The sequence below is a fragment of the Phalacrocorax carbo genome, chromosome 5 (assembly GCF_963921805.1).
Source record: "Phalacrocorax carbo chromosome 5, bPhaCar2.1, whole genome shotgun sequence".
NCBI classification, from domain to species: domain Eukaryota; kingdom Metazoa; phylum Chordata; class Aves; order Suliformes; family Phalacrocoracidae; genus Phalacrocorax; species Phalacrocorax carbo.
Window position 1 is genome coordinate 27,047,969 of NC_087517.1, and position 12,561 is coordinate 27,060,529.

Below are 12,561 nucleotides of genomic sequence, written 5' to 3' on the forward strand. Positions count from 1 at the left end.
CTGGCCCTACTGCTTCTTCCTCTGAATCTCCGATGTAGTGAATTTTTACAGTCTTACTGCAAAAAAGCCCCAGTAAAGGCTGTAACAGGATGTAGCAAGGAAGACATTAAAACACAAGGGAAGTAAACACAGGTTCTGTAATTATACTTTATTGCAGCTCTAATGCTTTGCCTGCTCCTGAAGACTCCTTTAGCTAAATTTCTTTGTTCCAGGCTTTTTTTATCCTGTACCAATTCATAAACACAAGAAGCATGTATATTTTTCATATTATTTTATTGAAAAGGTACATTTAAAAAAATACACAGACATTTTACTATTATGGATTGCAGATAAAGATGCTCTAAAAGTTAATCCTATTTTTTTCCTTCCTTTCTTCCACCTGTTGTCCCCATTATCACATAATGACTTCAGTCCAAGTACTGCATATTGATATCACCTTTATAAAAGGGTTGGGGAGGTAAGAAGAAAGGTGGGGCATTACTGCAATATATTCAGTAAACAGAGAATACGGTCAATTATAAATATTTTGTGTTCTGTACATTATTGCATTAGGGAGCCACAACGTTATGCAGCATTGTTACAAAGAAAACTAGTTAGAAATGAAGAAAAAGGGTATTTACGTACAAATACATGGATCCATTGTAGTCTTGAACAATGCATGTAAGCTGTGGTAATGTGCAACTGAAAAGCTTTTTTTCCTCTTTAAACATTGCTTAGCAACACCAGTGAGGAAACAACAAAAATAAGTTAAATGAAAGTAGCAAACAAGTAGTAATCTTAACTATGTTATATGGCTTTCTATTTTTAATTTCTCTAAGTGTGACACAAAAGAAATAATTAAAAGCTTCAGCACTGCATTGCTTTCAAACATTTGCACAGAAACAGAAAATATTAAAATCAGACATGTGATACATCTTTAGTACTACACAAGATACACCAGTACTGGGGCCTAGGACAGTACACAATCCCTGTCAACAAGAGCACATTGAAAAAAACCAAACGGACGCAATTAATTTTTGAGATGTTATCCACAATCAAGCATTTGGTTCATCCACCTTTTCTCCACATTAGATTATAACCCATTGGTTTTCAGAGAAATATTTACATAAGTGTGAGCAAGGAAGACCCTAGTTTTCAAGTCTGTCAGGAAAATATTTTACGTTCCTCGATACCAAGGTGCATCATACACGTTGCAAAAGAAAAAAAAAAAAAAAGCATGAATCTTTAATGGTATAAATTTTATGAGCAATTAAGTTTTTCGTAAATGACTCTCTATTTGGATTTTAAAAGGAGAGACAGAGAGACTGAGAAAGAGAGTTGCCTAGACTCCAAAATGCAGTACCCTCAATGATGCATTTTATGGCGTGGGTGGCTGAGGTGTCGTGCTGGATGGCATTTCAAAAGAGAAAGACATTTTAAAATCTTGACCCCTTTCCTGCTTTTCTTTTACCCTTTCTACTGGCCACAGTTACCTCTTTCTTCACATCAATAAATTAGTATGGTGCAAAAAGTATGGAGGCAGGTGTTGCACGGATGGGACCATGGCCTGGCCTGAGGAGAGCTGGTGGTATTGCAGGTGCCTGGAACAAGGAGGCAGAGGGACGGGGAGGAAGGGACAGAGCCGATGACACAGCTGCAGCCGCAGCAAGAGGAGAAGAAAGGAAAGCAGGTGCCAGCGGCTTAATCATGTCCTTCTGGAATGCCAGTTTCGCCTGGAATAAAACACACAAAAAAGCAACATAAATACAGGTCTCCCCACACTCACTTTTACATGAGGGAAAAAATGAACCCTGGCAAAGGGCACTCCGTGGTTTCTCACAGAAGCCTAATGTCAGCTCCTTAGAAATTTTACCCACATTGTCTTCCTACTCCCGAGGCAATTAAAGCAACCAAATTGTATATCTAAAGATTCATGTATCTCTTGACTGTAGGGGCAGTCACACTGACATTTAGAAGGAAGTGTAATTTGCAAGTGAACAACATTAAATTATATAACCCGTAACTGCAAGAAATATTAAAAAACATGATTAAGACTTCAATGTCAAAAGTGAAATTTTCCACTTGCAGAATGAATTGTAGAAAAGTGGAGTGGCCAAGATGGGAAACTAGCATGAGTCCAGTCAGCTTTTACCTGCCAACGCAGAGCTGGCAGAAATAATTTTCAAGATCAATACTATAAAGAATTCTTTCTGAAAGAATTATTACTCATTTTATGATCTGCAATGGTTTTTGGTGCTTCCCGTGAAAAGGCTAACCAGAAATATATACACTACAGTCTCACTGAAAATGGTTTGTACCACAATCACAGATTTGCAGGGGCAAAGATACTCATGTCCTTCCTTTATTACCAGAGGTTTCCCCTTATGCAATAGATTATAAAATGTGGAGGACTCTCCTTATGCAATAGGTAGTAAAACGATATATTGTACGAGTGAAGAATATTAGTGTGTGCAGAACATATCGAATGGGGAGACTTAAAGCCTGCAGCATTTTCATTTGCCTCTATACAATTACAGAGACATATTAATATTTCAGCTTTTAAAGGTTTTTCACATGCTTACTCTTGTGCGCACATATTTGCATCTCTCTCTTTCCAATCTATAAATTGTTTTTGCGCCATAGGTGGCATGCCCTTTTCCCTAATGAATAAAATAGAGGCTGAGTCATGAGCAAATAAACATACAATCTGTGCTGTGCCACAGCCAGCCTGAATTCTGGCTGCAGCTGACTGGCAGAACCAGCTTGGGGAATTCCTGGAAATGCAGGTGGATGTGAAAGGGGAACAGCTCAGGGCACAAAGGCTTTGATAGCCAGTGACAGAGAGACAGCCTGAGCATGCAGATAAGCAATCAATTCTCCTAAACACCTGATAACTCTTTTGCACCCACATAATACATCCATACAGTGCTCTGTTTTGCTGTATGCAGAGAATGAGCATTAGCATTTTTATACCTTAGCATCTCATGTCCTTTTCCCTGACTGCATCCGTCATAACTGAGTTATCTCAGGTGCCCAAAAAGAGAGAGCATATACATTGCAGCCTTCAAGAAGTGCACTAGCCCAGCAGAGCCGATACCTTTCCACAGGGCACACAGTTCATTCCCCATTCCACTGATTATTCCCTTCTTTCTAGCAGTAAATAACACTCGCAGTGCTGTCTGTGTGCCTTTGGGCAGACAGAATACATAACTATCTTCAAGTCTGATCCCCACACAGATTCAGCCTGCAGGGGAAGAAACGCTGCAGAAGTGTCAGGTCTGTCATGTTCCTGTCTCTGTGCGGCGGGAGTCCCCAGGGTCACAAATTCACATAGACAGTGATGAGAAGTAAAAATACTTACTGCTAAAATACTTGGGCTGCGCTGCAGTTTGTTGTAAGGACTATATTTAGGTTTCATAGGTTTTCCTGCAACTCTGTCCTTATGCCTTCGGCTGGAAATGTGCTGAAATAAATAGCCTCACATTTAATTAGCTGTTTAAACATTTCTTAGTTTTGAGTTTGAAATTGATTTATCAGCAGGATATGCCTAAGCTCCTGTTTGTAAGTTAAAGTAGGTTCTATAGAGAGAACAAAGATGAGTTTTGCTAAATTAAACATAACAATTCAGAGCACATCTAATAGAGAATCAGAAACTAATCAAATACGGCAAATTCTGTGATCCGAGACAGGCTCTGCAAATTATTGATATTTTGGTTAGTATTTCCTCCTTCCACTTGAGGAGCTTTGAACCAGGCAGAGCTGTAATCACTAGATCATACAGATATTCAGAAGTAGGAGGTAAATTTCAGTCTTGCTGATGCTGCTCAGTTGTATAAATAATACAATATTAGCTGACGGAAGAACCAATTTCCAGGGATATGTCTACACCACGCAATTTAATGCTATCTTAGAGATAACTGAAACAACAGGGAATGAGAGGACACGTCCACACAGCATGGCACCGTCCAGTTAAAGATTCCTGTTTGGGTACCACAAATGATATATTTGTATTGAACCCAGGGCTGATCAGCTCGGACAGAGCAGAGCTGCATGTTCATACAGCTACGCTGTTAATGACAACGTTGCTCTACACAATTCAGACATATCAGATGTATGGCCCTCCTGCTGATTGTCCCACACCAATAGATTCAAGTAACATTCTCCTTCTCACATAGTATTAAAAAGTATCCCAGCGGATTGAAAAAACACCAAAAGAGAAATTCAGGGAACCTCAACCCAGAATTTCAAATGTCTCTTGAGCCACAGCAACCTTTTAAACTAGATTTGCTATGTTATTCATTAATACTGATACCTTGTCCACCTCTGCTTTATGACTCTCAAACCCATTTTTTCCCAGCTGAAACAATTAGGTGAACTTGACCTATGGCAAACTAGAAGTATTTAGAAATAGTTGTGGGATGACAGAAAAGAAATACTAAGGTCACTTTTTGCCAAAATATCTGCACACAGATCTACATCCCACCTACAATATTGCAATGCAACTAAGAGCAACAGAGGAGCCCCAGATACATGCAAGCTACCTGTTTAAGTTGAATTTCTGAATTAACATGGACATCACAGATTTCACAATGAAACGTCTTGTTCTGCAGTCCTGAGCCTTTACTGCCGTTTTGCACCTTCAGCCGGGATCCAGGTCTAGGGTAAGACTTGATGGGACCAGCACCGTTCCGAGCCTCGACCATGGTCTTGTGCTTGGAGCCTAATGGGCAAGAAGACTGAGGTGAGTTAATGATCAGTAACATACAACCATGTACATTAGCCTTGGGACTTTTTGTAACACATTTATCTTCAAGACAGAATGGTTAAAGTCACCACAGACTGGGATTAATGATGACTCTGCTTTTGGTCAGTGTAGTTCCCACTTCCTTGCTCTAAAGGGAAGCCAGACAGTGCAAGAAGGGTTTGTACAAGAAGGGAACAACAGGCACTCTGGACCACTGCCTCTGTGTTCGGGGGCACTGTGTGGCTGTATAGCCAAGGCGTTTGCTGCTTATTCTTCTACCAAAATCCATATAGCTGGTGAATAATGAAAAAGGGCCAAGCCAAGAGTGGGAGAGGAACCACAGCAATCACTTAAAACCTGCCTAGGAACAGGAACACTTCAATAAGTATATTCTGATGTGGAAGAAATGGCTGCTTTGCCCATTTTAAGAATGGCTTACAGCTGTAAAACCAGCTTCAATGGTTTGTTAACAAGCTTTACATCACAGAGCGGCCAGAGTACATTAGGGTTTCCTGCTTGTGGCCATTTAAAGGGAGGATATCTAATTTGCAATAATCAAAACATTCTAGGACATCTAGGAAATCTAAGGAATTAATCCTAAAATTATAAAAAATATCACATAACAAAAATTACTATAAGTTGTACCAGCAAAAAAACAGACACCAGAGATCGTGAGATGAAAAATAAAGAGATTCAGAACTGACATTTTAGAAACCCTAGTGTTACAGAAACTACTATGATCATACTAAGATCCTCACTGTGGAGGTGTGATGGAATCTGATTAGGTAACATGAAGTGTAGGGATTTTGCCAACTACAAGCTTATAAAGTACATGAAGGATAGTTCAAAAAAATTTAGACAGTGCTTTAATAAAATATCAAACACCACACAAGAAATTGCCACTAACAGGAACACTTCTGTAACTTGCCGTTTTAAGTCTTAACTAAAAGACTCCTCAGCGAAGTGTGGCTACCACAGTGTCAGAAAACCAGCTTGTTACACTGAATTTTAAAAATAACACACAACTGACTTGCACTGTATGCATACCCACCTGTATTGTGGGCTTCTAGTTGTGACAGAGAATTCACAGCCACTTTGCATAACGAACAGTAAAGTAGTTTTTTGGCTTTTTCCTCTTCTGACTCAGAAACTGTGTTAGGAGATCCATTCGTGCTCTTGGAGGATGAGGCAGGTGTTAGAGGTGCCACTGCTGCCGCTCCAGGTTTGGAAAGAACAGGATCCACTTCTGTACTGGACTGCTGACTTGCACTACTGGGTTTTCCTTTCCCTTTATCTTCTAAAAGAAGCAAAATACGTATGTCATAATATGCTGCACACAAAAAAGTCAGAGTAATAGTCCTGTGGTTTTAGCGAACCTAACACAACAGGGGCCTAATTTATCTCATTTTATACAGGTCAGCAGCATTCTTGAAATCTTGTTAAAATCCTACCATGAAACGTGTGCAATTTGACAAAAGGGTGATTTTCCTGTTAAGGTTCCCAGTGAATATCAATGACTTCAACAAACTCATGCCAGCTGTCAAACCTGTCATGCTGCAGGTTTGGCCAGTTGAAAGGAACCCAAGAAAGCCCATAGGCAGACAGGGTGAAGGACTGGAGGGCGCTCAGAAACCTGTGAGCTTTTACACTGGGGATAATAAAAATATTTCTGAAAAACAATATATTTGCCTTTGGAATGGCTCAAGTTTCTCAAAGTCACTGGGAGGACGCTGAAAGGCTCCAGCACCATCTTGACATATGATACACTTCTCATTTCAGTTACAGGAGTTGATTATGGTACTACACCACACACACGAACACAGCTGCTAATATTTTTAGGTTTTTCCAAGAGCACTTCCCCATGTATCTGGAGATCAGATGGCTCTGATGTGCATTCAGTGCATTCCTGTATCACTTCACAAGCATGAGTCTATCATGTGTGCTCCTATGAGACAGGCAGGCAGGCAGGTATTACTTCATTTTACAGATGGTGATCACAAGGCAAGGGATTAAATGTCCCAACTGTGCCTAAAGAAGAACTTTGTGCCAGAGCCAGTATTCAAATGCTCCTTGCCTATGTGTTGTCTCCAAGAGCTCATTGCATTTTAAGGCATTCAACCGCAGTCATTGTGACCACAAGCCATACTAGTTGCTGGCAGTAAAACAAGCTCACCTCTGAAGAACATGGGATGAGAGAGGGACAGTACGGTGGTTCTGGTATGAGCAACCCTGACAAAATGGACATAAAAAACGATTGCAGAAGTGACCTGTTGTCACTCTGAACAAGAGGTATCCAATTTTGTCATCTAAGTACAACACCTACATAACAGCAACCTCTTAAAAACTACTTATAACCCATTTGAAACCTGTGGCATAGGTTTAAACAGTGTTGAACTGATTTGAAAAACTAGGTTCTATTTTGAGCACTTGGTTATTTTTGAATATGGGCCCTTGCACTTTATGTTTACTGCTAGCAGGCTCTGTCTTAACGTCACTCTGTGTATCAGGCCAATGACGTGCTACCAAGAATTCTGAAAACAGGATTGTACCCCCTACAACAAACACTTGAGAGCGTGTATGAACTATGAACAGGCATCCTGAAACTACAACCCACAGTTGCTGGCATATTTCCCAGAAGTGCATTGCAGTACATCAATTTTAGACTGTTAAAAACCAGGAGAAAGAAAATTCTAATAAAAGAATTATTATTTTTTAAAATAGTGATAAAAATACTTTGAAATTACATGATATGAACTGTATTAAACATTGAAAATGATCAAATATGAGGACTACTATTAGGAGCAAATTAATGATAAAACCACACTTTGATGGTGTTTTGATTGATAAAGTATGACAAAAGAAAGTGATGTTAAATCATAGTTCATAGACTATTCAATTTTAATGTCTCTATTGTAATAAGTCACATCTGCAAAAATCTAGAACATATTATATTACTTGTGAGTCTTCATAAAATACATGGTTTTAATAAATAGCATTTGCTAACATTCTAAATTAAAGAGTTTTCAATATGGAAAGTTCTCAGAGGTGCTAACATCTACAAAGGAAACACGCTGAACTGCTGCCATTTGTGAATTCACATTACAGGAAAACAGACTTGTTGTTGTTGTTCTGTGCAATATTATGCCAGACTGCAAAAGGCTTAACACCAGGATATATGTGAACCTGAGTGCAATAAAGAAAGGTGCCTCAGTATTTTGCATTTCAGGCCTTGAAAGAATAATACACCTGTAGAAATGCAAGCTGTATGTTAATATATTGAGACTACACTTCTAGTTTGTTTTTTTTTAATGTTGTTTCCACGTATTTTTTTTAGTGTAAGCAAAAAGATTTGGTGCTTTTGAAACACATCCTACAGATAGAAATCACCTCCTCCTGAGAAAGAGAGGACAGGAGGGGACCAGTAGGAAAGCCAGCTGATGCACACTGGGGTGGACCCCCAGCCTGAGATACTGCCTCGTGCAGCAAGTGCACCATTCGCTCTCCTGCCTGCAGCCCCTGACTTCGCTGTTCAAACTGTCTGCAACAGGAAGGACCAGATTTTTATTTCTTTGCTTTGTCATCAAGTGTCTGTTGAGTGAGATACTGGCCAGCAGAGTTAGATCCATTTTACACAGGCCACCAACTGCCACCACAGACTGATGGTTTTCCATTGCTGAATTTAACAGATGATTGAAAAATGACAGATTTCATTTCCCACTTGCCTCTTAGAATCATAGAATCATTTAGGTTGGAAAAGACCTTTAAGATCATTAAGTCCAACTGTACACCTAACACTGCCAAGTTCACCACTAAACCACGTCCCTAAGCCCCACATCTACATGTCTTTTAAATACCTCAGGGATTGTGACTCAATCACCTCCCTGGGCAGCCTGTTCCAGTGCTTGATAACCCTTTCAGTGAAGAAATTTTTCCTAATATCCAATCTAAAATTCTCAGTGCAACTTGAGGCCATTTCCTCTCATCCTAATGGTTATTACTTGGGGGAAGAGACAGACACCCACCTTGCTTGTGGAGTGCAATAAGGTCTCCCCTCAGACTCCTCTTCTCCAGGCTAAGCAACCCCAGCTCCTCCAGACACTCTTCATAAGACTCATGCTCTACACTCCTCACCAGCTTTGTTACTCTTCTTTGGACACGCTCCAGCACCTACAATGTCTTTCTTGTAGTGAGGGGCCCAAAACTGAACACAGTATTCAAGGTGCGGCCTCACCAGTGCCGAGTACAGGGGCACGATCACCTCCCTGCTCCTGCTGGCCACGCTATTCCTGATACAAGCCAGGATGCTGTTGGCTGCCTCGGGCACCTGGGCACACTGCTGGCTCATGTTCAGCTGGCTGTTGACGAACACATTAGCTGGCCACAAGCTGATGTAGTACATTAATTTTCAAAATATTCCCTAGATTTACAGTGTTTTCACTATTCATAATACAAAGCAATTCTGAAGTATATAATGTGTAACATGCTAACAAGAAAACTTTTACAAAACTGGAGAGAAGTTACCAGCATCCAGCTGGGCTCAATTCTGCCAGTATCTCAGCTTTTGGAAAGAACCTCAGTTCACATAATAATACCATCATTTGGACAGCTTCCTGACAAAAATAAGCTCTTCATCCATGGAGATGTATGTGTATAAGGAGAGACATACGCCTCTCTATGAATTAATGTTTCCTTCCACCATTGTAAATGCTTAATGCAGAACATCTTCAAAGATCATAATTGTAAGATTATTATACAGTTTGACTCCCACAGAAAGTGCACTGAGCTAAGTGCATATTTGTCACTGCAGTGGGGCCAGAATTGGGTTTTCCTGGCTTCTAAAATCAGAAAATTGCACTTCTCCGAATGGGCTTTTGATAACAGCTTATTGTTTTCAATCCACAGAATTCAAAACACCATCACTTACAGTTTTATGTTTGAGAGTAATGCCAAGTATTCAACTGTGCAAAGCAGAGGAAATGCAAATCGCATACATATACAAAGCATGAGGAAGATTACTCTTTTATTTGTACTTATAGCGCAGAGCTAACAAATATCTCTGTGCGGAAATCAGAACTGTTACTGTTAATGCCTGCACGCATATACATACTTCCAAACTGTAATCACTGTATAAAATACATGCAGATGTTTAGATGCAGTGGTAGGATTATAGTCCTTTTGCTATTTCTGAAGGCAAGTATTATTGAGAACAGGCTCAAATTTGCTCTGATTTCCACCTGGGCCAAGCCCATGGAGCCCAACAGAGCTGGGCAGAGGCCAAATGAGTTCATGAGTGAGTCCACCCTGCGCAGGACCAGGGCCATACCACCACCTTCCGCTGTACCAGTCAGCAGAGCGCAGCTGGAAATAGGAGATGACAGCAGTACCAACCTCCTCCCAGAAAACTGCAGCTGTGATTCAACCTGAGTCAGGGCCAGGTTGAAATGCTGACATCGTAACTCACGTGCAAGGGGTTCTTTTAAAATCTAACCTGTACTGTTGCACTGTATCCAACTATGTTCTTTTCCCACATAGAAAGGCTGTATTTCATCTGTATTAAATTCCTGTTATTTAAGTCTCCCTTTTCCTCAAGACTCTGGAGAATTAAATCAATGGTTCATTTCAAGTTCTTACTGAAGCCTGAATTTATTTTGAAATAGAGCCCAAGGAAAAAATAAAGCTAGCTAATTAAGTATTGCTCTGGGCTCAGTAATATCAATGCTCTTGTCGCCTACTTACATTGTTTCAATTCTGCTTTGAAGTTGTTTTCACATATTTCTGGTTGTTTGCCTTGCGTTTGTGTCAGCACCATGTTAGAATTCAAGACTTAGTTATCTAATTACTACTGCCTCATTTCAGCTGTATGTACCAAAGTCAGGACACAGTGCAGAATAACACCCAACAGGTTCAAATCTAACAGGTTCTAGCTCCCAGAGCAAGACCAGCTTAAGAGATTTACCAATCTTTGCAGGTCACGCCACTCTCACTACAGTTGCTATGGCGTAATCTATAGGACCTACCTGTTAATGCTGAAATCCTGGTTCAGCTAAGTGAATGGGTTTTACCCGAGCTGAAAAAGGGGCAAAAATGTTGTCATAAAACTTCTTTCCTCTTACACTCAACCTGCATCTCTTCTTTTCAGTTGTTTTCTTTCCTGGTGAACAACTGAACATGAATACTCTGCCCCTGCTCGTAGTCTGGCAATCAATGCAGTCCTTCCAGAAAGCAAGAAGAATATTTCCCCCTGCCCCCAGTCATTCTGTTAAGCAGTTTGGTTTATAAAGTACCTTGACGAGAGACAGCTTGGTTTGCTTTATGATTTGTGTGAAGTTTTTACTATTTTATAACATATAAAAAAAAATTTATAATGTGCAAATATATATAAGTGTGAGTGATAATTTTGGTGCATGTTAGGTGAAAATTCTAATTTGGACTTCATGATGAACATCTATGTTCTACTTTCAGTGGAAAAGTAACTTAAAAATCAGATTCTTAATATTGAATTGAGATTCTTAATACCAAGAAAAACAAGTAGAATTCTAAAACTCATGTTCAGCATTCAGCTTCACACCTTTCCTCCTGCCAGGTCCTTCACTGCATCCCCCAGCTGCAGGCACTGAACAGAAGCCATTTTCAAAGTACTTACATCAGAAGGGCAGCACAGACATTGTAAAGTGGCCACCACTGCTCTGGACAACCCTACGCTGAAGATCTTTCGAGATGTGCTAATTTCCCATCCTAGAAATGGAGATTTGTTTTTATAATTCTTCTGCCTGCTTGCATAATGGAACATATTGCCAGTTTAGAAAAGAGCATAATGGAAAAACTTGTTTTGGCAGTCTAGATATTTATGATTCTCCTTTGTAAAGGTAAGAAAATAGTAAATACTTGTGCTCCATTTCTTCCTGAAAAAACTGAAGAGCCATGCAATTTCTAATGCAATTTCCAGCCTAAAACAGCTACATTAGGAGAAACTCAGCAACAAAATAATTTAATATATAACTGTATCACTGCATGGTTATCGACCCTATGCAACTGATGAGCAGAACTGATGCATGGTTAGGTGCAAATCTTTTGGTGAGATCAGCCTCGTTCACAGTGGTATGTCACAAAAACAATTCCCTACTGAATGACTGACTTTTAAAAACGTGGACAGCTTGATGACCCCCAACACCTTCAACTAATTTCTGACCATGCCACTTCCTATGGTAACTGAAACCAAAAGTGATTTCTGAAAGGAAGGGTTTATGTTTTATTAATGAGTTACTAGAAATGTGGTGCAAAGATATCTTATGATAGCCTTGGGTTCACATAAGTTGTCTTACAGGGAAGAGGTATTAATCTGAAATGTTGATTTTTGAAAGTAATTGAGACTTTCAGGGAAAGCAAACATATCTCCCAAATGAGCAAAGTTGTTCTGAGTGAAACCAATTTTCAGGTTCTCCCTGCAATTTCAACGGCTCCAAATATGCCTATGAATACTGGGCTGCATTACACAAGTTTTGAAGCATACAGTGATTACAGAACATGAAGAGGAAATCAACCAGGTTGTCAGGCTATTGTGTAAATGCTCTTTTCCTGATCAACTGTGTAGCAAAAGTAGAATCAGCTGTATAAAATCAAAGAAATCTTTCTGAAAAGCCTATCACTGCAGCTAAATTGGCATCAATAAAGACAAAGTAAAAACTTGTCCATTGAAAAATAAAATTCTCAGTTAAAATTTGACATTTTAGATGCTTGGCACATCTGAAAAAACTAAAAAGTGACACTTATTTCTTGCTCCATATTTTTCTTCCTACACTTCCTTATAAAATATGTCCATTGTCAATGCTGAAGAGAGG

The 12,561-nt window shown here is 39.7% G+C and overlaps 1 protein-coding gene across 7 annotated transcripts in view; it reads right to left on the reverse strand.

Moving 5' to 3' along the window:
- Nucleotides 1-256: 256 nt before the first annotated feature.
- Nucleotides 257-12,561, reverse strand: part of ZNF385B (zinc finger protein 385B) — a 140,993-nt gene continuing 128,688 nt past the window's right edge. For all 7 annotated transcript variants that reach the window (XM_064451732.1, XM_064451735.1, XM_064451739.1 and 4 more), the window contains 4 exons: nucleotides 5,775-6,020; nucleotides 4,521-4,699; nucleotides 3,341-3,442; nucleotides 257-1,712 (listed from right to left, as the gene is read on the reverse strand). In XM_064451732.1, coding sequence (XP_064307802.1) covers nucleotides 1,494-1,712; nucleotides 3,341-3,442; nucleotides 4,521-4,699; nucleotides 5,775-6,020 — 746 coding nt within the window. In that variant the 3' untranslated portion in view covers nucleotides 257-1,493. The remainder of the gene's footprint in view (nucleotides 1,713-3,340; nucleotides 3,443-4,520; nucleotides 4,700-5,774; nucleotides 6,021-12,561) is intronic.